This window comes from Acinonyx jubatus, chromosome E1 (assembly GCF_027475565.1).
Source record: "Acinonyx jubatus isolate Ajub_Pintada_27869175 chromosome E1, VMU_Ajub_asm_v1.0, whole genome shotgun sequence".
In the NCBI taxonomy this organism is placed as follows: domain Eukaryota; kingdom Metazoa; phylum Chordata; class Mammalia; order Carnivora; family Felidae; genus Acinonyx; species Acinonyx jubatus.
In genome coordinates this window covers 16,192,947-16,217,814 of record NC_069397.1, presented here as the reverse complement: position 1 = coordinate 16,217,814, position 24,868 = coordinate 16,192,947, and the positions used below count along the sequence as shown (strand labels likewise).

Below are 24,868 nucleotides of genomic sequence, written 5' to 3'. Positions count from 1 at the left end.
TGAAGTTTCACTGGACCATTTCCCTGACTTTTCAGTTGAAATTTTTCAACTGGGGGGAGGAAAGAAGTTCTAGCCCTGGGAGGGCTGGGGAACCTCTGGTCAGTCAAACCTCCCTGCGGGCCGGGCTGGAGCACCCAGAATAGCTTATCTCCACTCTGCTGGCAGTGCCTACCCGCCCCTTTCCTCCGGCCCAGCTCCTTTCCTCTGAAGCGAGGAAAAGAGCCAGCTAACTTGATTAGTGTTTAAAAACAACACACCCAGGGGGAAAGGAGAGAACAGAAGTACAGGAGACTCAAGTTCCTGGATGGGCTTGAATAAGCCACGGGGGACCTGGGGCACCTCCAGCTCTGCCCCTCCCTAAATTTGAGGGAGTCCCTTAGTTAGAGGGAAAAAGTCTGTTTAGTTTATTTTCATTCAGCAGCTTAGTAGTAACGGAAATAAAATGTTCTTTTTCTTTGAATAGGCCCAGAAAAATCACACAAAACTGCAAGAAGGCAAAGGTCTGCTGACTTGCTCCCTCCTATCCAGCCCACCTACCAGCCACCCCCCCCACCCCCCTCTGACACAGCACACAACTGACTTTTCCAGGTTTGCCACTTGGCCTTGTCACAACCTCCCCCAGGCACCCACCTCACCTCTTCCCTCCCTATCTCAAAAAAGGACATAAAGAACTGGACCTCAGGATCCCGGGAGACCTTCCCCATGCCATCAACCACCTGGCAGTGCCTGGGGCCCAGGCCACTAGGCTGGCCCTGGGACATTGCCTCCTTGTCTCCACATTGCTGGGGTTCATCTCTGTTCTGCAGGCTAGGGGGCTCCAGGGTTAACGAAAGGATATCCACTCCTAGCTTTTAAAATGCCTATGGCTTAGGGGCACCTGGCTGGCTCAGTCGGTGGGGTGTGTGACTCTTGATCTTGGAGTTGTGAGTTCGAGCCCCGCAATGGGCGTAGGGATTATTTAAACATTCGCTCTTAGGGGCGCCTGGGTGGCTCAGTTGGTTGAGCATCCGACTTTAGCTCAGGTCATGATTTCTCAGTTTGTGAGTTCGAGACCCACATCAGGCTTGCTGCTATGGTCAACCTGTCAGCCCACAGCCAGCCTCAGATCCTCTGTCCCCCTCTCTCTGCCCCTCCCCCGCTTGCACTCTCTCAAAAATAAACATTTAAAAAATAAATAAAATCTTAAAGATAAAAATCAAATAAATTAATTTTTTAAAAAGCCCTATGATTAAATACCCACTAACAAGTACCCTAGGCCCAAGGTTGGGGTGGCAGCAAGGAAGATGCTGCCAGGTGCCAGGGGCGCCACAAGGAAGGAGAAAATGAGGCAGACTGCCCCACACTGGCCTTCTCTCTACTCATTCTGTCACCACATAAATACAGGGCTGAGGAATCACTCGCTTGCCTTAAAAACATGCTATTGACATCAGTAAATGAGCATTCATCCTCCCATTCACCAACAGCCAACGGAGGTCAAGCTTGAGGGAATGTCCCTGCACAGAGACATTCCTCAGAGATGGTTTCTGCAAGCGGGCCCAAGTCAGTACCATGAGCTCTGCCTAGAAATAAGGGGGCCGTGTCAGCCTGTGGTGGGTCTTGTGCCCACCCCAGAAAAGCAGTTCACCCTCTGCCTAGGTTTCTTCTCAAGGCTGGTTTCATCTATTTTCCAACTGGGTCCCTCCTAGGATGAGTTTTCTTTCCTTAGCGTGCCCGTTAAGGTTAAGCCCAGAAACAGATTCACCACAGGAGTGGGGTGAGTCAGTTTCACTTGCCCCAGGAATGGAGACATGGGGTGACTTATTGTATCTTTGACTCCACACCCAAGCCTGTTACTGTTACATGGGATACCGCAAACCTCAGAGGCGTACAGCCGACTGTCCACAGCTCCATGACTGGAAAGAAAATCGGCACAGCCCAAATCTGTACTGCCGAGAAGCTGTCTCCACCACATCGCGCCCTGGGCGTATTGCAAAAGGGAGGTGGGGAGCTGGGAAACTGTGGCTTGTTTGTCATTGAGGTCTGGGACTTGGCTCGTGCACGGCAGCATGTGCCTTAGAGTGAAACCTGAGGTGTCCCCAGTGGGCCCCGATTTGACTACAACATCTGGGTAGAGTCCCAGCACTCCGGGCATTTCCCACTATCGTTTCAAGTCATGTTTACTTAAAGCAGAGACATTAGGGTCACAGTCACAGAATGAGTTGGAGGGGACTGGGACCTCATGTTAGGCAGGGCGCCCCCTCCAGCCCCTCACTTAGAGCTGAGGACTGTGACACCCAGAAGGGCTGATCTTCATCAGGAAGCACGAAGTCTGAGGTACCTCCTTGGACAGAAAAATTACCGCATAATTTTCCCTTTGGCTACACAGACATCTTTCTTTAAAAAGTCAAATCATGACCATATCCCACTGATTCATTAAAGCCAAATGAAAATTAAACGTCTTCAGGCAGCCCTGCCTTTGTTCTCTCAAATAAAACCATTTGATGACTATGAAGGAGAAGGACCGGCCACTTAGTGGCTGAATTTCTGGAATTACCTGTGTTTCTCTTTGGAAGGGGACATCAGGGATGTTTCTGCAAGCCTGCCATTGGAGACAACCGCCTCCAGCCAAGCACCCCTCTTCCGAGGCCACATCGCCCATTAGTGAACTCTTTGACATGCCTCTCCGGGTTTCATCAAAATGCTCAGACGACTCTAAAAAGCCCCCAAAGAGGAATTTCTGAGGTTTTGCTAAGTCCGTTAAAACTGCAACATTATTCTGTCTTCATCCTCACCCCTCCGCCCACCCTCAGTGTATGTTTCTTAAGCAAGAGGCTGAAAGAAACAGGTTTGAGTATCTGTGCTGCTGTTACATTCCTGAAATGTCCCACATGGATCACCAAAGTGCTGAGGGGACTTTTGATTAATTGCGAAGCAGTCTCAATCCACTCTTATTCAGCTTCCGTGAAAAAACAAAACCAAACAAAACAAAAAACCATGCACGAAAAGGCTTGCTTAATTTGCAAAAGCCCCTTAAGAACCAGACTCTCATAGGCGCCCGGAAGCAGCCACCCCCACCCCAGGTAGGAAAACCACCTTTGGGCATCAGTGGCCACACAAAAGCAAGGAATGCGACAGAGTCAAAGCTGTGTGTTTCCCTCCACTCCTAAAAACCCTAACATTAATGCTGCCATAGTGCCCCTCCGTTTAATTAAACACAAATCCCAATGTTGCTTTCTTAGACATTTTTCCTATGTAACTGAAGGCAAAACACATTAAATATTTGATCTAGTCTTACCATGATGAGAGCTAGCAGGCTCATAAATAATCCATTGACCTGGTTCATTTTTCTGAGCAAAACTGATCACAAAAATACATACACACAAGCGTTTGTCAAGTCTGACTCTTAGAAATTCTACCCCTCTCAAGTTCTTCAGAACCCCAGCGGAAAAAGAAATTCTTTATGCAAAAGACCCAAAAAGGAAACTGCTCCTCGGGGTTCTTTAGCTCCAGAGAGTGTTTTCACTTAGTTAAATGTACAGTTATTTTTTTTTAAAGCAATTGATGGTTACACCTTTCAACCATGTAAAACAGCTCGTTGGCAGTTGAGTTTCCCATAAATTCTGAATGGCCTGTGAGCTGTCTGAGCGTGCATCAGCTCTGCCAGTTAAACAACCCAAGCGCAGGGAGACTCATCCCACTTAAGAGTCATTCAGAGATTTCTCTAGATGTTTGAGCATTTATGTCAACCAGAACTCACCCTGTCGAAATGCCTTTGCACAAAGCCACCTGCACACCACAGCGGTAAGTAAGGATCAAACAGAAGCCGTGGGTTCAAACTAAAGCAACTTTTCCCAACGCGCAGGACAGCACTTAGCTTAATACGGTCTTTACAGGATCTTGCTCTGGTGCTCAGGACATCAAAAAAGCCGCCTGCGTCCGTAGACAAAGGAGCCCTCCAGGTCCCCTCGTCCGCTCGGAGCTCGCTAGTCCCGGGCGCGCCGGCTATTCCCACCAGTCCTCCCGGCAAGGGCAGCGGCAGGGCAAGGAGCCCACCCCGCGGCGCACGCCCTCGCCCTCGCCCCGGGAGGCACCGCGGGCTGGCGTGCGAGTTCGCAGAGAGGAAAGGCGAACCCACCTGCCGGGAGACCGTGGGGAGGCTGGTCCGGGGCTCTCCGAGGCGGGGCAACCCTCGCGCCCTCGAGGCACCAGGGGCGCCGCTGCCTGTACCGGAGCTGGCGCCCAAGCGGCCGTATTTGTACTCTCGTTCCCTCACATGGTCTGATCTCTAGATATCCGCCGCCAAAGAGCTCTTTAAGAATTTTTGCGTCACTTTGAGCCGCAGAAACTTTACGGGTGTCCCCGGTCGTGCTTCGGCCTCCCACCTGGGGTAGGGGTGGCCGCCCCGGGGGGCTCGCCGAGGGTGGGGGGCTGCGCCGTACGGGGGAGGGGCAGCAGGGGGCGGGGCCCCGGGGGACTTGAGGGGTACACGCTTCCTAGGGGGACGGTGCTCTAGGAGACGGGGAAACCCTGGGGTGGTGGGGGGCTGGCAGAAGGCCGAGCAGAGCAGAGATTCCCAACTTGCTGGCTCTAACATTTCGGGGGAGGGGGCTGCTCCACAACAGACAGGTGTATTTCCTTCCCCACCAACTTCTCCCCGAACTGGGTTTAGGTTTCCGCTTAAAGTCACTTATTCAGAGCATCTTTCTAGACCACGGACACCTCCCCATCACCGACGTCCCGAATCCTGCTCTGTTTTTCTTTCCAAGGACTTGGCACCTGGCATTCCCGAGTTTATCTGGCTCCACTGTGGGATGTGCGCTTGGCCAGAAAGGCCCTTGTCTAATTTCTGGCTATCTCCAAGAACCCCAGCAGTGCCCAGCCTGGTGGCTCACACTAAATCCTGGCAGACAGAATGAATGAATTCTTTCTCGTTTTGCTAACCCGCCACACACCAGAGCTGTCTCAGAACAGATAGTATAGGTGGTGATCTGCAGAAGTGGATATGCCTGTGGTGTTGCTGGGGTGGATAAATTACTACAATATCTTATTTATCTCAAGAGGTTCAACAGGAGCTTATTGTTTTGAATCATATGAATATACTGCTTTGATAACTTTTTTTTTTTTTTTTAAGTTTAAAAATGAATTTCAGGGGTGATGGGTGGCTCAGTTGGTTAAGCCTCCAACTTCAGCTCTGGTCATGATCTCGCTTTGTGGGTTTGAGCCCTACATCAGGCTCTGTGCTAACAGCTCAGAGACTAGAGCCTGCTTCAGTTTCTGTGTGTCTCCCTCTCCCTCTGCTCCTCATCCCCCTCTCAAAAATAAATAAAACAAAAAAAATATTTTAAAATGAATTTCATGTTATTGGCTGTATTGTCTTTTCAGCAAAATTATATTTTACATTTGAAAAGAATAGACGGAGTACTTGCTTTGGGATGTCCCTGAGGAAGAGATGAGAGGGGAGGGGAAACCACCTCCCTCCTCCCAAAGGGGGCCAGGGATGGGGCAGAGTAGAAGGAAGAAAGGAATTACAAGCTTGCAGCCCCTATGTGCATGGAGGGACTGAACCCACAAAGCAGAGCGCGCACTGAGCTGAGTGGAGCCAGTGTCAGCGGGAGCAGGCGGGGTCCCCAACCTGGGAGGAATCAGTGTGAGGCTTTGGTGCCACCTAGACGTCAGGGTGGCGATTGCAAGGGGCCGGGGCTGCTCTGGTGAGCCAGCTGGCATCCAGGGCGGCAGAGCCAGGCTGGTGATTCCTGCGCAAGATTGGGAATTTCACCTCAGGCCAAATCCCCAGGAGGCAGGGGCCCATGTGGGCACCTGCCCCTTTCAGATGAACAAGTTGATGCACCCAGGGCTCTGCTTGGCCTTCTTAAACTCATGTGTAAGCGCAGTATGAACAAGGGGCTACACAAAAGTAGGGCGCCCATCTGAGGAGGGGGAGGGGCAGAGCTAAGGAAGGAGGAGACCAAGAGTGGGACCACAGGCTGTAGGAAGCAGTGGGGGTGACTTCAGCCCTTGGCTAAGGCTCTACCCGATCTGTCCTCCACCTTGGTTCCAACGTGGCTTTTTAACACCACTTGACAGTCTCGTGATCCTGTTGACCCCACCACTCCTGGCCTTTTTTCTAGATCCTAATACCCATTTCTGCTCAGCCACTCCAGGCCCCTCTTGGTACTGCCTTCTTTGGTGCTATGCTGGCCTAGAGAGTGGGAATCCCATGGATCTGGGTTAAATCTCGGCTCTGACCCTCTACTGCCTGTGTGGGTTTGTTCCCATGCAGGGTAAGTTCCTTTACCTCAACCTTCTGGCCTTTGAGTCCCTGGTCTGTAAAATAGGGATTCTGTGAGTGGCCTGGGGGGTGTGGAGGGGGGAAGGATCCCTCCCACTGTGCACTTCTCCTCCCCAGAGAGACTTCCCCCATCTCCTCTCTGGCCTTGGACCACCTTGGACCACCCAGGCCTGACGTCTCTCCTCTTGCTCCCTGCCTGAGGGTGCTACCAGAAAAAGCTATTAGACTTACACAGACTGCACCCTTTCCTCGTTCCTTCACTGCCTCCCTGGCAGAGTCCATACAAAATGTCCCAGATGGTCCATCTTCTCTCTAAACACGTGCTTTCTCTTCCTCTTGTCTCTGTGGGTGCCACCAATGAAACATCACTTAGCCTCAGCTGCCCCACCTTCACCTCAACGAATCTGAATCCAGCCCCTCTCTCTTCCCTAAAGCGAACTCTTCCCTGTCCTGCTTCTCACCCTCACTGCCACAACTGCCCAGTCATCCCCAGAAGCTGACTCTCCCCTGTGAAGATCCCCCAGTTCTGGCACCCTATTCCCTCTGCCTGTGGAGCTCCACTCCACTGCCCATCCTCCTTCCATATCAGGGCGAGTGGACAGATGTCATGGTCTATTGCCAAGCCAGGGCAGCCTGTACCCTTCCCCATCATCCATCTCCATCACACAGCACCTTCCTGACCTGGGCACCTGCTCCGTGCCAGGCAGAGGAAGACAGGAGCTGTGCCCTTCGGAGTCAGGCAGGAGGTCTGTGCTGAACACAGTAGGCAGCAGGGAGCCTGGAATGGGAGAGGCATGAGGAAAGCGGTGTTTCAGGGAAGGATCCCATGGCTCCTCCAACCTGGGCTAGAGGACCAGCGGGGCAATGGGGGTGCTGGAGGCAGACAGGTTCCTTAGCAAGTAAGGAGTGAGGCCGGGAGGCACTAGTACCTGTCGGGAGGAGGTGGAAGTGAGAAATCAGGAGAACCTGTGAAGCCCAGCCACCGGTTGCCCTGTTGCGAAAGTGATGGGGCTGTCAAAGACTCTGTGAACCTGGGTGAACTTGGGTGACTGGGTGAGAAGCCCTGCCAGGCAATTGTGGTTCAGCAAGAATTTCTCTTACTTCCGCTAGCACTAACCTAGAGATAGCGGGGCCTCCACAGAATAAACACAGCCCCCTCTCCCTCCCCACACATAAACACTGCTACCAAGAAGACCCACTTTCTGGGTGTCTCAAGGCTCAGCAAACCGTTCCCCTGTGGAGCCAGACCAGAAGAAACCCTGTAAGTCCAATCCTCTCCCTCCAGAACGCCAAGTGCCCTCTGTGTGCCTGCTCTGTTCTGGTTAACACAGTAACGGAAGATGAGGCCCGCCCCTTCTTGTGGGCCTTTCCCCAGCCTTTCTAGCCTTTACGGTGTCTGTCTGCTCCATCCCTTCCAAAGCACCCCACCCCTTGATTTTCCAGGGAGGTGACACAGTTTTGGAGACTCTGTTCATGTTCAAGCATGTGCAGAAGACAGCACCTGCAGGGCAGGATTTGCTGCCACTGTGAACCCACAGAGGGCTGGGCAGGCATTCCCCTGCGCCAGGGCCTCCTGGATCCAGATGAAACAAGGAAAGAGGATGGGAGGGGCAGCCCCATCCGGAGTGCCAGGAGGGTGACCTCGCCAGGGCTCGGGCAGGAATGGAAGGCTGTGTCAGGCTCAGTCCTGATAAAGATGCTTTGGTCACCTCTCCTGGCCCCATTCTCTTTCATTCCTTTTGAGCCTCCTGCCTTTGCTAAACAACCCTCTTCCCCCACAGTTTACAGTGATGGTGACTACCCCATGCTCTATCTGTAATATCTTTGAAGCAGGGTTTTGATGTTTACTTCCTTCCTACAGAATTTCCTCCTCTGACTGGGGACACCCTTAGCCGGGGCCACATTCTGGAGGACAGCTGTTTTTTTTGCCTTCTACCTTGGCAGAGAAGTGTCAGCCGGGAGAAGGGCAGAGTCCCAAGGGAGGGCTCTGTGTGCACCTGGGATATAGTCCTTTGACCTCTCCGACATGCCCACCTCCTCCGCGAGGCTCTGAGTTCCCAAGGGAAGGGCCTTTCTACCTCTCTCCATGTCTCAGCACACAGGAGGCCCCGCGAGCACAGGTACTGCCAGTGAATGACAAGGAAATGCTTTTTACTCTTGACAGACTCGGAAGTGCCATTAAAACCAGGGCCCTGGCAGCTGGCAAGGAAATCCTGACACACCCAACAACAGAGTGCCCCCCAGCTGGTGGAAAGGGTGAGGCAGATTCGTCTGGGCTGTTTGGGGAGGTTCACAAGATTTATTGTTCAATGAGAAAAAAAGCAAACCACCGAACAGGTGTTAGTTTGCCGAGCAGGGGGAAGCTGATGAGGTACATTGAAATCTAAGTATATACCAGTGAAAAAGAAGAACAAGAGGAGGGGGAGAAAACAGAGAAGGAAGGAAGAAAAAAGACAGACAGAAAGAACACAGGAAGACATTCTAGAAGCCCCAAGCCTTATCACAGAGCAGGGCAGAACCTGAAGGCTTTCTCAGGGGCCCGGCTGCACCTCACCGGGTATAGACGGTAACTTCCAGGCCAAGTTACTCAGCGCCATTGTACTTTAGTCTGTTCCCTCAGGAAGGGGGCATCTATTTGCACTAATTTACTAGCAAGGATGCGGTGAGCCGAGAAGTGAAGTTTAGGGCTTCTCTCAGGATCAGATGAAGAGGGACAGAATTGTTTTTAGAACTCCTGTCCTGTGCATCAAGCCCATGAGGTCAGTCCTCTCGCCTGGAGTCCTACTGTCAGTGCCCCTTTGCCAGCTCAAGATTATGAAAAACTCACCCTTCCTTCGGCTTTTCTTCCCTTCCAGGAGCTTCAAGATAACGTGTGCCTCTTTGTAGTGGGAGGTTTCCCCTCAGTCTCCTCTTGGTGTGCTCATCACCCTCATCCTTGAGGTCTGTGGTCACTGTGGTTTTAATTTAAAACCAGTCAGTATTTCTTTTCTTTCTCCAACTTCAAGCCCTTTTATAACTGTTCTGGCACTTACCAAAAGAAAGACCTCATTCATAGAAAGTCACCTTCTTTTTCCACTGGCTCATGTATATCCATCTTACTGTCCCAGCAAAATGATACACTCCTAGAGGGGAGGGAACTGTTTGGACCCCAGACGGCCAGGCACAATACTGGACATGGAGAGGCTCTGTCAGAAGTAGTTATTAATAAAAGCTGCCATTTATGGAACATCTATCATCCACCAGAGTCATTCTACACATTGTCTTTTGTCCTTCTCCTACTGTAGGCAATACACAGCAAAACTCTTTGGCTGTATTTTGCTGTAAATGGTTTTAAAAATAAATGACAGACTCCCTCCTTTTCAAGTTGTGAGTCTGCACATTTAATACATTTTAAAAACTTTTTAATTAAATTTTTTAAAGTGTATTTTTTTGAGAGAGTGACAGAGGAGGGGGAGGGGTAGAGAGAGAGGGTGAGAGAGAATCCCAAGCAGCCTCTGCACTGTCAGCACAGAGCCCTATGCAGGGCTCAAACCCACGAACTGTGAGATCATGACCTGAGTTGAAACCAAGAGTCGGACACTTAACTGACTGAGCTGCCCAGGTGCCCTTCATATTTAATACACTTAAAAATGATTTTTCAATAAAAGTGCTATGGATACTGAGGCTCAAAGAGGCTCAGTAACTTGTCCATGGTTATGCAGACTCCAAGCAGCAAAACCAGCCTGCCTGTCTGAGTCCAAAAGCCCTGCACATCCCGCTGTGCTGGGCTGGTTTGAAATGAGGAAGGTACAAGCAGTGAGAAAAGCAAACTAAACTGTGTGGGTTTTCCTTCTTTTTTCGACTCCCCTTAAGTAAGTCACCTTCATGAAGTCTGGACCTTTCTGTTAAGCACTAAAATGAGGGTCACAGAGGCTTTGTTCTCCTGCTACTCGTCCCTATTGAGCAAGTTACAGGAAAGGAGACTTCAGATCTATGTATAAACTTTTAATTGAGCATTGCTGTCGGAATGTAGGGCACTTTCAATCAGCCAGCCAATCAGTATTTACCGTGAGCCAGGCTTGTGAACACTGCGGTGAGCAAGACAAAGCCCCTGCCCTTGGGGAGCTGACAGTGAGTATTGACTTTGGGGAAAACAGACAAATACATGTAAATAAATAGGATAATTTCAGAAAGTGATAAGTGCGGTGAAGAAAATAGATCCCGGTCACAGTAGAGAGGGATGGGTGTGGAAAAGGTAGAGGCAGTCAGGGGGTGGGGTGGGGGGAAGCTGGCTACCTAGGTGAGGTGCTCAGCCATGACCTGAGTCATGAGAAGCCAGCCATGCAAAGACCTGCGGGAAGAGCTTTAGGAAGAGGGAACAGCAAAGAGGCAGGAGTGAACTTGGTGTGTTGGAGGGACAAAGGAAGAAGAGAGCAGTTAGCAGGAGCAGAGCAAACAAGAAGGAAAGGGAGGAAGTTGAGACTGCGGAGGTAGGCATAGGCCACAAGACTCCTGTCACTGAATGTTCCAAGTAAAACTCCAAGGATTTCTTAACTGTTTTGGACAAGTTTGGATGAGTTAACGTTTATGGTCCCCGGCCGGATGAGATGCAGGGAGGCTAAGCTGTAAGTCAAACACATGCTGATAGTTCCCACCATATGCCTACCCTGCCTCAGCTCCCTGTTCTGCTGAACTGCAGCTGATTTTAAAAAATAAAATAAAAATGGGGCATGGGTGGCTCAATTGGTTAAGCATCTGACTCTTGATTTCGGTTCAGGTCATGATCTTGCACTTTGTGAGACTGAGCCCCGTGTTGGGCTCTGCGTTGACAGTGCAGAACGTGTTTGAGATTCTCTCTCTCTGCCCCGCCCCTGCTCACATTGTTTCTCTCTCTCTTAAAACAAACAAACAAACAAACAAACAAACAAAAATAACTTTGAAAAAACAAAAATACCGTCATGGGGCAGCCTGAGAAATGGTTCCAGAGAATGCTCCGTCACATCAAGAGGAGTTATGGAACTAGAGGTTTTCTTTTTCTTTTTTCTTGGAACTAGAGTTGTTCTAGAGGAGTAAGCAAAGTGAAAAAGAGCAATTAGTATTCAAACTGCACTGAGAGAGAGGAGCACAGATGGGCTCACCACCTCCACAGTCCTGTTCCCAAATAACTGCAGCTGGTAGGAATTGAACATTTGCTCCCTCCCTTTCTTCTTTTCCCTTTGTGGTAATGCGGAGAAGGCTAGGAGTTTGAAAAGGGAAACAAAAACAACTCTGGCTGGTTTATTCCTAGGTTTCAATCAAATTGTATCACAGGCCACAGGGAGGAAGAGTCAGCGTCAAGAGCAGCAACAATGGTTCAGACAAGTTGTCCTAAACATGGGAATGCTCATCTGGAATTACTTAAAGAAGTCCCACTTGACCGAAGCCTACGGCTGGAGTCAGCAGCAATGCTCACACACACCATGTGACTGAAGGAATTAGAGCACAAGGGCCCTGGCTCTGCCAGCAGCAAATTAAAATTAAGCTGCTCTTTAAGGACAAGCTGGATCAAGCAGATGGGTCCACAACCACATCCTGAAGGCATGTCTCATTATCAGGTCTTGGCTTCTTGGAAGTGTAGGGTCAGCATGACTCTACATGTCTCCAGAGTCATCCTGGCTGGCAAAGACTTTCCAGAGGTCAGAGTATCAGTTAAAGAGTTCCCAGTCACACCTTCCTATTTCTGTGCTCAGTGGTCACCCAAACATTAGCAAGTTCCTCCAATTCAGGTCTCTGGTTAAACCTTTGGCTCATTTCCCTTTATCTCCAGCAGAGAAGACATATGCAATGCTGTTTGTTTCACCCCACTTGATCCTGATTTTATTTGGGAAATCGCTTTTATTAAATATGTTGTTATGAAGATTATTCTTTCATATATTGCAGATTTGGTTTATAATTTGTTTAGGACTTTCGCATCTATGCTTATGGGTGTGATTCACATGTAATTTTTTCTCTTACTATCCTTGACAGAGTTATGCCAGTCTCATAAAATGATGCTTTATGTCATAAAATACTTCTTTACGTCTTTCCTTTTGGGCTAATCAAGATTCCCCAGAGAAGATTTCCAATCTCCTGGGTGCTAGACTTCTAGGAGCCCAAGATGGCAGAGAACATTCAGAATGTAACTACTCACTTAACCCCCTTATGGTACTTTCATCCTCAGTTATGTTTCTGACTTCCAGAGCATAAACCGTTTTTCTCTCTTGAGAATAAATCTTGAATGGGCTGAGAGAGCAAGGGAGGGACAGTCACCAGCTGCCCAAAGTAGGGAGGGGATCTAACAGACACACCCAACCTTCAGTAACCCTTCTTTCACTCCCAATTCCCTTAATGGTCATCTGGAACTACCATATTGGGGAATTACACAATGTAAATTGGTTTGCTTAGCACTGGCTGTCTCCACCATTGGCTCAGGATTCAACTTTTTCAGCTCTGCTAAATTGTTCAGTGCCTCTGTGGGCTTTCCAGCTTATTGTTTCTCCTCTTCCATTGCTCCCAAGTTGTGGATTTAGGTCTTCTAAACAAATCCCTCTACTGTCACATTTAACAAAGTTAAGTGTATCTTCTAATTTTTAAATATCTGCAGTATCTATCATGGTATCTTCCTTTTGATTTCTTGTGTATGTGTTTTAATTAGTCTTGCCAAGATCTGTTAATTTTTGTGTGTGTGTGTGTGTGTTAAGACTTAACTTACAGCTTTGTTGATCCTATCTTTAATTTCTGCACATTTTTTTAATGTTTACTTTTTGAGACAGCACAAGTTGGGGAGGGATAGAGAGAGGGGGGACAGAGGATCTGAAGTGGGCTCTGTAATGACAGCAGCAAGCTCGAAGTGGGGCTCAAACCCACAAACCGTGAGATGACCTGAGCTGAAGTCAGACGCTCAAGCGACTGAGCAACCCAGGTTCCCCAATTTCTGCACATACATTTTATTTCCTTCTATTTTTAGATTTATTTTGCAGTTCTAATTTCTTGACATAGATGCTTAGCTCAATTCTCAGTCTTTCTTCCATTCTAATAAAATTTTAATACTATAAAATTTAAGTACTGTTTTAGCTGTATCTGTCATTTTGATATGCAGTATTTATCATTGTTTAGGTTAAATTTCCTTTATGATTTCTTCTTGGACCTAGGAGCTAATTTCTAAACATATAGGAACCTTCTAGTTATCTCTTTAGTTTCTAACTTAACTGCTTGGAAATTTGGTGAGGTTGACTCTACTTTCCAGCGTATAGTTAATTTTTGAAAAAGTTCCATGTGTGCTCAAAAAGAATGGGCAGTTATTCGGTGCAGTGTTCTAAATGGATGTCCATTACACCAACCTTACTAAATGCTTAAACCTTTCACTTGAGTTTTTGGTTACTTGACCTATCAACAATTAAAATCTTCCATTATAATACTGGCTTATTTTTCCATATAGTTATGTTTTTGCTTTATATTTTTTGAGGTTATGTTATTAGGTACATACTAATTTATAATTTAGAATCTTCATATTTTTCCAGAGAATCAACTAAACATATAATTATGTAGTGACTCTATCTCTAGTAATGCTTTTTGTTTTAAAGCCTACTTCCAGGGCCATCGTGTTGTACAACTCCAGGGAGGCTGTGAATAACATACTCTGGAATCAGTCTGGTTACTCAGAGTAGCCCTAATTTGGTAATTATTAGTATAGCCACACCAGATTTCTTCTGGTTAGTATCTGCCTGATATATCTTTCCTATCCTTTCTTATATCCCAGGGTTGCTGATGTCTCTTATAATCAGCTTATGGCTGAATTATTTTTTTAAAACTCCAGTTTGACAGTGTCTTTTTTCTGGGACATTTAACACATTTATATATAATTATTGACACATTTAGATTTATCTCTATCTTATTTTGGACACTTTCTTGGTCCTACATTTTTTTTCTCTCACCATGTTGTCTCTTTATGGATTGATTATATTCTTGCTTAGAAACTATATCCTGCTTATTTTTTAGTAGTAATGTAGAAATATAGATATATTAAATAGGTATATAAGATATATAAATTTAGAGGGGCACCTGGGTGGCTCAGTCGGTTAAGCGTCTGACTTCGGCTCTGGTCATGATCTTGTGGTTGATGAGTTCGAGCCCCGCGTCAGGCTCTATGCTGACAGCTCGGAGCCTGGAGCCTGTTTCGGATTCTGTGTCTCCCTCTCTCTCTGCCCCTCCCCCGCTCATGCTTTGTCTGTCTCAAAAATAAATATAAACATTAAAAAGATATATAAATTTAGATAAACATTTTATACATCTAGATACAGATATTTTTATACGTTTTATATAACTAAAAATAGATATACAAATCTAGAAATCTAGGATAGGTTATTAACATATCAAAGTCTAAAGTTAATCAATGTATTTATTTTCTACCTGAATGATATAAAGAATATGTTTAGTTCAATGACCTCCCTAATTACAATTATCTGCTTTCATGTATTTTAGTTTTGTCTTTCTCTGAACCCTATTAGACTTACCTACACGTACTTTTTGTTTAGATGATGCACATATTTATCATATTTCAGATCTTTCATACTGGAACACTTTCCTTCTCCTTGGGTAAGTTTTTGACTGAAAATGTATTTTATTTCATCTTTGGAAGACAGTTTCATGGAGCATAGAATTCTAGGCTTACAGTTAACTTCTCATAGCACCTTGAAGAAATATTTCTCTTTCTTCTTGCTTATATAGTTGCTGATGAGAAGTTAGTTGTCAATCTAATTGTCTTTTCTTTGGAGGGAGGTAATCAGTGTTCCTGGATGCTTTTAAGATCTGTTCTAGGGTTTTGCCATGATGTGTCTAGAAATGGATTTATTTATCTTGCTTGGAACAGGAATACTAGAATATCATAAACACTTTGATTCAAACTTGAGCCTTTATCTAATGTTATCTTGGAAAGTACTGTGACAGACAATATCCCCTGCTAGGACCGAGAAGATTCTTAGGAAGTCAGAAAGGCAGGGGGCTCAGGCACTGATGGAAATGTTGATTAGGATGCTACACTTTTTGCTTTCAGTGAAAGGGATGTCCAGTCTCAGTGAAATACATAGTCTTCAGCCAATTCCGAGGCTGGACCTAGCAGAAGCCAGTGAGGATCAGCGTAGACTGGGAAGGATCATCTATTCCATACAGAAGCTGAAGCAGGGAAGCCCTGAACTATCTTGCTGTTTTCTATTTTGAAGAACATGGGTCACCTGGCTGCTTTCCTTTGTTGCTAAAGAAACTCTTAGATCAAATAAGCCACTTACTCTCATTTAGCAAAGTGTTTTATTCAAAAGCTTCTCAGCACCATCTAGTTGTCAGAAAGAATGGTATCACTTTTTCCTGCCCACCCAACTCCCAATTCCAGAGGCAGAAGGTAAGCCATTTGGCCAAGCTCCCCTTAATGATTAGAATTCAGATCATGATATGGTTTTGGCTGTTTTCACACTCCTCTTTTTCTCTAAGCCTCTACTTAACCCTGACTTGAGTAGAGCTGTGCCCCCCCCCACAGTTCCAAACAACAGGAAGGAATCATGTCAGATCTGATCAACCTCCCATTCCTGGGCTATTAGAGGCATATAAAATTACCTTGAAAAAACCTGAATTCAGTGACTGCCATCTAGGAGGGACAGTGATACTGTCAGGCAGCATGCAGTTTGAAAGCTCAAATCTTAGGACAACCCTCCCCCAACTCTACTCTAGAAACACGGAGCATCAGGTCCATTTTCTCTCCATATTCTACAATTGCTCATCCTCTCCTGTCTTATTAAAACAGACACTAAACCAAACCTTTTTGACAGACTTAAGACACACAATTACATCTGATTAAAATGCTAAGAGATCCTGAGCTGTTGGAGATGAAGAGAGTACATAGTGTGACCTGATCTTTCCCTTTCAGAATATTTTGTTTCATCATAAAGCACACTTCTCCAAGAGGTTCCTGGAAGAGCAATCCAAGTATCTGACTGTGTCCTGTGGGAACCCGTGTAACTTTGGCTTCAGTCCCTGGGTCTGTCCTTTGTAGTCACTTCAGGTCCCACGGGAGGAGGAAAGAGCTGCAGGCAGCATCACTTCGCCAAAGCCCCCATGGGGTCCCACGCTGGCAGGACAATGGGTTCCTGCTCTAACACAGCTAGCACCTCCTCAGGGACATGCTTCCTGTCCACAACCACTTCGTAGACATATTCAGAGAACCATTCATCTGTCATGCACAGGTAACCTGGAGAAAAGAACAAAAGCCTCATGAATCCAGAGGGCAAGGGGAAAAGAGCAGAAACCCCACAGGCACTATAAAGAAGTTTGCTACAAAACTAGTATTTGCACATGTTTTTCAGCTTTCTCATCTATAACCTCACTTAATCTAAGTCTTACTAACTATTCTGTGAAGCAGACAAGCCAGGCAAGGCTATAGTTTTATCAGTTAGAAAACTGGGGCTCAGAGTAACTAAGTGACATGTCCCAGTCACACAGGTGAGGTTCAGACCTGGGCCTTAAACCTAAGACTGTTACCAGATCCCATGCTGTTCCATTGCCCAGGCCGTCAGGGCTAAAGAGAGCATGACCCTGAAAGATAGGAGGAAACGCTTCTTGTTCATACAGCCACACCACGGGGATTAATCTCCATCTAGGGTCAGAAGGGCAAGCACACAGGGTCCATTCTTACCTACCTTCTCACCACCACTGGCTGTTCTCCTACCTTTCTCGCTACTGTAAATTCCTACAACTCGCTAAGCTGGAGAGCTGAGAGGAGACCCGAGGGGGCCATGTCGTCATTCCCAGGAGCCCCCTTTAGCAGATGATACTGCATAGGTCAAATGATAACAGTCTTTGCTGGCCTCGTGGGAAATCTGATGTGAGATCAGGTAGAACTGGAAGACTGAGACAGCATCCTGACCTCTCTTCCTCAGGAAGGCCCAAGCGTTTCTGGACCTCCAGTGGGCGGACTGGAGACCGGCACCCAGGCCGGGAGCTCAGCTGAGAGAAAACATGGCGTCATCAGCTATCCAGCCATCTTAGAAATCTGCCCTTTCCCATTGGGAAGATTAACCCATATCTTGGGCTCCACTAGAATGAAACAAATTCCCCTTCAGGAACGTATTCCAACACACTTAAACAGCAGGAAAACTGCTTCACTTGAGTCACTGATAATATAAAGAGCAAAATTAAAGCGAGAGACTACAGTGTGTGTATTTGAAACAAGAATCGGCCAAGGAGAGAGCAGAGAGCGCAGAACTGTGAATATACACAGGGGTCCTGCTCCTCCCATGCAAGGACTCACAGGGACTAGCGATCATCTTCGTCATCATCACTAACGTCACCATCGCCCATCTTCCCACGGCACCCGTTCTACACCAGACACTTGAGCCATTTTTCTCTCAAAGTGTCTGTGCAAATCTATATGCTGTATCCCTTCTCACTACAAAGAACCAAGAGAAGTAAAGCAGATGTAGGTATTTCTCTCAAGGCGGTCCTCTGGTGTGGCAGTTATCAAACTTCTCAGCCCTGGACACAAACTGTATGTATTCTCTTAAAATTACTGAGGACCGTGAAAAGTTGTTTATGTGGGTAATACCTACCGATACCTACCGTATTTGAAATTAAAACCTTAAGTTAAAAATACTAATTCATAAGAATCAAAAAACATGAATGTAAATAACATATTTTTAGGAAAACATAATTATATCCTCCAAAACAAACTAAACTTCAGTTAGAAAAGTGGTTTTGTTTTACCATTTAATGTCTGGCTTCATGGAAGACAGACGAATTCTTGTATCTGCTTCTGTCTGCAATCTGTTGTTCTGGCTGAAGTAGAGGAAGTAAAATCTGGCCTTATACAGATAGGCTGCTGGAGAAGGGAAGACCCTGCAACCTCCCTCAAAGGGAGGTTGACAACTTTGACAACTGCTGCTCTAAATGCCAGACTGATTTAAGTAATTAAAATGCAACATGAAGGTAAGCTAAATGGTGCAACAGAGGACATTATCTGACATAAAACCACAACTATTTTGGTGAGGTCACCCTGTGCCCAATTCTCCTCTTCACCTCTGACAGAAGCCAAAGACAGCTTGCTCTGATGTGGCACAGGGTATCTGTTCTCATAAGAAAACACCCCAGAGAAGTGCCCAAGGGCTCCTTCCAAGTCACGTGAGGGAACACATCTTTGTCCGTGGATGCAAGCCTCCTGATCCAGCTCTCTTCTTCTCGGCAGGGGAGACAGGAGAGGGGAACACAGACAAATGCTGTAGCCTGTGCTGTTTCTCGTTTCTGTCTTAATTATATTCTCCAAAGGCCCTGCTTTGCTTGCGTCAGCCAGTCAAGGACCTGGCCCTTACTGTCACCTGCACCACTGCCAGTAAGTTCTATCAACGGATAGATAGTTCTATCAACTGACATCAACTCTCAACTTGGTCAGCTGAAGGGCCAGTACTTGCTGCATACTAAGTAACTGCTTCCTGAGAAATTCATCATCTGCCCTCCCCAAAAGGAGTTTTCAGTGGACATGGAGACCAGACTACTGAATACCACACCATTTGAGACATCAGTCATCCTCCCGCCCCCACAGAATGCAGGCTAAATCAATCCCTAGCATAGCTCTGGACAGTGAGGCAGGTGAAGGACAGGGGCAGATTCATGTAATAAAGTTCTGTGTCCTTATGACAATACTATCATCACACAATCAAATGAGTCTTCAAAGAATGCACAGAGAAAATGGACAATAAGTACATCTACACTATCTTGTTCCAAAAGCAGATCAGATTAAGTCCTCACAAATTAAAACTCCTATCAATTGCAATCCACCCTTTTAGGACCTGCCTGATTAGTCTCTCTCTTCAGGATATGAATTCTCTGGGGGCCTACAAAAACCTCACAGTCTAGGTGGCCTCCAAGTAATTGCACCCTGAGTAGATAATGAACTTGGGGCTGCTCTAACTGTTGTATACTGTGTGTCTTGGGAGTTTGAGATTAGGATCAGTATGTCTGAAACCCAAGTGAGGGCTGTGTAAGGAAGCAGCAAAGTACCCATTCAGGCAGGTTTAAAGTGGCCATTTTGACTTGAACAAAGTTGCAGCTTCTAGCCCCTAAGCACTTCGGCAACCAGAACAGGCGTTCCCCAGGGAAAACGGAACAGAAAAATCTGCAACAAGGATCCCAAGGTTATATTTTGGGAAACAGGTAAATAGATAAAGTCAGCTTTAGGAACGAAGGTGAAATTAAATTTTGCTTAAACTTTAAAGTGGTTGTTTATATGCAGTGAGAAAGAAATAAAATAAGTTAGTCCCTCAAAAAAACTGGCAATGTTTCTGTATTTATTAAGAAAAAGGGTAGCGTTGGTCTGTAAAGAGAAAAACGGTGTTGTTGATACAGCTCTAGATGGATTAGGCCAGATTCGCTCAGAAACAGAAGAGGTGTGAATAGGTTAGTTTAAGGGAAAGAAGATCTTTACCTGAGAAAACAGTTTTCTGAAATTCTACCAGAAATCTAACATTTAACCTCTCAGACTTGATTCAGGGGATAAATACACCATCATTCATGATTAGGTCAATTTTCTATCTTGCGCTGTCTTTGGTCTACGAGGTACTTCACCTCACTAACAAATGATTTGTGGCTAACATGGGGTGGGTTTTTTAGGGCTATTTTTGAAAAGAATGTGACAAAATCAAGTTTCTGTTCTGCTCTGATGGATGTGTCTGGCAGCATGGACCTAAGGAGGCTGGACTGTCAAGGCCTCATTAAATCACTGCCAATCTTTCACCTGATGGTGATAATGCAAGGTTGAGGAAAGCCTCCGAGAAAGGAAAGCAAAACCTCACTGGCATTGTTCTATTTCCAACTTCCTAATAAATAGTGAGAAACAGCTTCATGGAACATAGCCAGTCATTTAAAATGAAGTTGCAAAGGCTATGTAGCAACATGGGAAATATTTAAGTGATAAAAGTAAAGTATATTAAAAATGATATACCCTATATAATTACAACCATGTTACAAATCCAGATACACAGGTGAAAAAAACTTACAAAAAATAACAAAATGATAATTTTATACAACAGGGTAGGTGATTTTCCTATCAAAATTTCTGAATTCTTATATTGGTTTTTGACTTCAAATACTAAAGATTACCCAAATAATTAACGCATATTAGAACAGATTTTGGAAGCATGGGAGGAGGAGGAACAACACAAGGAGGAAGAGGAAGAGGTGGATGAGGAGAAGAAGAGAATAAATTTAAAAACAGCCTACAATCCCACCACCTTGGGATAAGCCCTGTCCACGTTTTACATATAGCCTTTGATAGTTACTGCGGGTAGACTCTATACATTTAATAAAATGAGACATCATACACACTCTTTTATTACAAAGTACCAAACAAGCTGTTTTCCAATGCATCTCTTTCCATACTGATTAAAAAAAAATACATCTATCTACACCATAATTTTTAAGCGCTGAATTTGTATGAGTAAACCAATTTATGATTAATCCCCTACTGTTGAAGTCTGGATTGTGTTTTCATGCTTAGAAACAACATTGCTATAAATATTTTTGCAACTAAATCTTTGTACACATCCTTAATTATTTAATTTTCTTATGTGTGTTTGCTTGCTATTTACAGTTTTCTTTTGTAAAGTGCCTGTCTGGCATCTCTGCCTATTTCACCTGGTGTGTTTGCCTTTTTCGTAGTGATCAGTAATAACACACTATATATTTATATATTATAATGGTGGCATACATTTTTTCCTATCATATAATTTTCACTCTAATTTAGTCTAGGATGCTTTCTAGTCAACTAAAACGTTTTATTTTCATGAAATCAAATTTATTAATCTTTTCCTTTATGATTTCTAACTTTGGTGCTATGCTTAATAAACATTTCTCTACTATTACAATAAAAAATAAGAGAAAAAAAGAACGATGAATGGTAAGAAAACATTGTAAGCATAGTCTAAATGAAAACCCACCACTCACTAAGGCCTTGGCACAGTCTAGTCTCCAATTAGGAACATATACAATTTCAACAGATAATTAAAAGGTGATAATCTGTCAACCACTTTTGTTGGGTACCCACCGTATAAAGCCGTTGTAATACCTTACATTTCTATTGAGTGTGTTGCAAATGTGCAAAATGACACAATCCCTTGAAATGGAATTTGGCAATATCTAGACAAACTTCAAATGCATTCACCGCCTTCACTAATGCCATTTCTGGGACTTTATCCCACAGACACACAATACTTGCATGAACATAGTATGTATTTATGCACAATAACTAATACTTTTTTAGCACTTACTATATGCCAAGCACTGCTCTAAGCATTGTGCATATACTAACTCACTGCAATACTGTTTGTAATAGCAAAAAAACTGGAAGTACCCCAAGTTCCATTAGTAAGGGAACTGATTGAATAAACTATGGTACATTCAGACAATGGAAAATAATGAAGCTGTCTCGATATGGAAACATACTGATACGAAATGCCTCCAAGACACGCTGTTTAGAGGAGTGAGAGCAAGAGGCAGAGCAGGGTAATACGGCGTGTTACCTCTGCCGCACTAAACCACACTGCAAACATACAACGAAACTAACAGAAATGGTAACCTGAAAGAAGGGAAGGGGAAGGGAGTGGAGAGGGACAGAAATGGAAAAAAAGCCTTCTCTTTATATGCTTTCTGGTAATTTGATTTTGGAACAATGTGATTTTATCATTTGCCAAAAGAATTACACTTTCAAAAGCAAAACAAAACAAAACAAAGGCATATGCATAAATCTGTAGGAAGCTTCACTTCACAATGCAGTTTCACATCCACTGCCCTTGTTTTGATTTTAATCCTACAACAATGCTACAAGGCAGGAAGGGTTGGTATGAATTGTCTCAAGTCGTGTAGCCAGTAAGTAAAGCCCGCATTCAAACCTCCGTCTTCAAATTCAGAGTCTTTTCCATGAGGTTCAGCTTCCTTCTAGAGAGTGCTCAGAGGCTAGGTAGTTATGGCTTAGGCAATAAATAACAGCACGTAATCTAGTTCAGGCAACTGAACTTCACCTGCTCACACATTCCACATCAGCAGTCATGTGCCCAGTTTTTGTGAGGTTTGCTTATAAGGTATTTTGTATCTTTAAATCAGAGATGCCACGTGTTCCAAGGGCATGCATTGAGAAGACAGAGAACGGGTTGGGGTGGATGTTTCAAAAACAAAAGAGAGAGAGAGAGAGAGAAAGAAAGGGAACCGCAAGTGCCATTTATGAGACAAACACTGGACACTGATATGAGAAGAGGCTTCTTTTCGCTCCAGAGTTAACACAAAAGTTTGGTTATACGGTGAGTTTGGCTATTCAATTTCCTGAACCTTTCACTGATAAGAGAAAGGATACTCTTATAGCTTGGTATTACCTGTGGCTTTTTTTTTTTTTTTCCCCTTTCTAGAAACAAAAGCTAGAGAACTTACAGAGTGAAAAATATGGTAGGGAAAGAGAGCTGTTTTGGCTTGTGGGCTGTGTTTCTTTAAACCATCAAATCACAACCAAATTTAGTTATAGCAGAAGCACAGGCTACTGAAGAAGTGTCCTCTGCTAAGGAGTCCAGAAGAAGCCTGTCTACCTCAGGGCTGAGGAGAAATGGCAACGTACCAACCAGTCTGATTTCTCTTTTTCCTGGACCCGTGAGCACGACCCAGGCGAGCCTGAGAGCACACACAATTCTGCCAGATCTTGAACGATGGACAGGAGAGGCAAGTACAGATTTAGGTGTCATCCAAGGGTCTATTTTCTCACTGAAACTCAACGACTTCTCTCTGACCCCAAAACTATCATGACTCCTGTTTCAGGCAAAGCTTGCTTTTCAATCTCGAAAGCTCACACTATTTCTTGGCCTCATTCCTCAGATGTGCTGAAGCACGCTCCACATGCCAAGACCCCTCCTCAGCTACCCTTTCTCTGGCTGGCCTCCCACTTCCTTTCCAAAAAAAGTCGCAACCCTAACACCTTTCTTCAGACTCCACTCACCCGCTACCTTACAGTTTACCCCTATAGTATGCTGCACTTCATTCCTATAATTAAAAACTACATGTGCGGCAAGATTTACAACCTCAATCGTCCCAGCTTCAATCCTGCCCTCTCACTGCACCTAGCATTTGAAGGGATTAGTCCTGCTGCTGATGTGGCAGAACAGCATCCCCATCCTTCGTACAGTTTCCAAAACCTGCCTAAACGCCTTTTCCCTGGACGCATCTTCTGACTGCTCTGCCGCAGCACGATTTACCACCACGTTCTCCCGGATGCCATCTAGTCCCTTGACTCCTTGCTAACCCCTCACCCACCTCAGCTTCAGTGTCTTCCTCCTGTCTCCCCTTTGTGGGGGCCCTCCCCAGTTCCCATTTCTCCGTCATCTGCCCCTCTTGGAGAAATCATCTCCTTTTCCTTTTCTGGGTCTACTTATCCTATATCTTACAGTCTGAGGAGCACACCATGAGTGCCGCTTCTGTCACATCATGGCCCTCTTCAAATCCCCTTCCTGCATCCCTGATGAAGAAGTATAAATTCCTTGGTGGGCCAGACATTCACTCCACCGTGGTCTGCGCACGGTTCCCTGCATCCCATCAATAAATGTGAGGTGATGCTCCTGCTAATGGTTTTTCCACAGCACTAGGTTTATTCACCTCCACTGCTTTCTCTCACGAAACTAAGCCCACAAGATGAGTTACTCATCCGGTAAACTGGTGATGTAGCATGATGGTTGCACTACAGTCCTGAATTCGTAAGAGGTCTGAAACTGGAAGCGAGGGCAGGTTAAACAGCTCTCCTCTAGAAGAGAAAGTTTAAGGGGCCTTCTTCTTGTTCTGCCTTCATTTGTCCATAGGTAATACTAGCGACAGTCACAATGACAGCTAATATTCCGAACACTTCTTCTATGCCTGGTACAGTTGTCGCGACAACCCGAGGTAGGTATGGTTATTATCCCCACTTTATAGATGAGAAGCATAAGGCTTAGGTAGGATAAATACCATGACCAAGGTTATACCGCCAATAGGTGGGACTGCCAGGACCTGGGCGGTCTGGCGCTGGCTTCTGTGCTTCACCTTTATCCTTCTGAAACTAATGCAAATACACCTTGGAGACGATCGGGTGAAAACAGTAGAAAGCAAACACATGGCACAAAACTCTACGATGAATATGAGGATATTTGTCCCTGAAACTTACGCCTGGTTACAGGTCAAGAGGAGCCACTGTCCCATAGTTTGTCCCCTCTCACAAACGGTAGCCCTTCTTAGTCATACACTTTGATAAGGAAGCAGCGGTCGATCCGAGATCACAAGCTTCCTTTGTTTCACTCACTCACATGTACTATTTTTTAGCCCAAGTCATGCAGCCTCTTTGGTTAATAAAGATAGAGGATGAGAAGTCCCTTTGAAAGAACTCTGATACTTGGTAACGGCAGCACTTTTCCCAGGCTAGAAGAGACATGAAAACCCTGCAGGGCAATAACAAATTTGTATCTTGCCCCCTTCCAGAAAGTCAGAAGCCTCTGTTTTTAGTTCATATAATTTTCTCGTTTCAGTATATTCAGCTCAATATTATCTATAATTTACATTACTTGT

General features: G+C 45.4%; 2 protein-coding genes across 6 annotated transcripts in view; both read right to left on the bottom strand.

Annotated features, from left to right (window-relative positions):
• The window catches only part of SLC6A4 (solute carrier family 6 member 4), a 48,787-nt gene extending 33,379 nt beyond the window's left edge, over positions 1-15,408 (bottom strand). The window contains exons 1-3 of one of the 5 annotated variants that reach the window (XM_015065102.3): positions 14,327-15,408; positions 11,202-11,308; positions 9,096-9,219 (exon numbers count right to left, since the gene is read on the bottom strand). The gene's annotated coding sequence lies outside the window, so the exon portion shown is untranslated. The other 4 variants (XM_053211635.1, XM_053211633.1, XM_027034601.2 and 1 more) reach the window with 4 other exon arrangements.
• A 141-nt stretch (positions 15,409-15,549) lies between these two features.
• The window catches only part of BLMH (bleomycin hydrolase), a 45,679-nt gene continuing 36,360 nt past the window's right edge, over positions 15,550-24,868 (bottom strand). Inside the window, exon 12 of the mRNA XM_027034603.2 lies at positions 15,550-16,502. Within this exon, the coding sequence (XP_026890404.1) occupies positions 16,351-16,502 (152 nt within the window). The 3' untranslated portion in view covers positions 15,550-16,350. The remainder of the gene's footprint in view (positions 16,503-24,868) is intronic.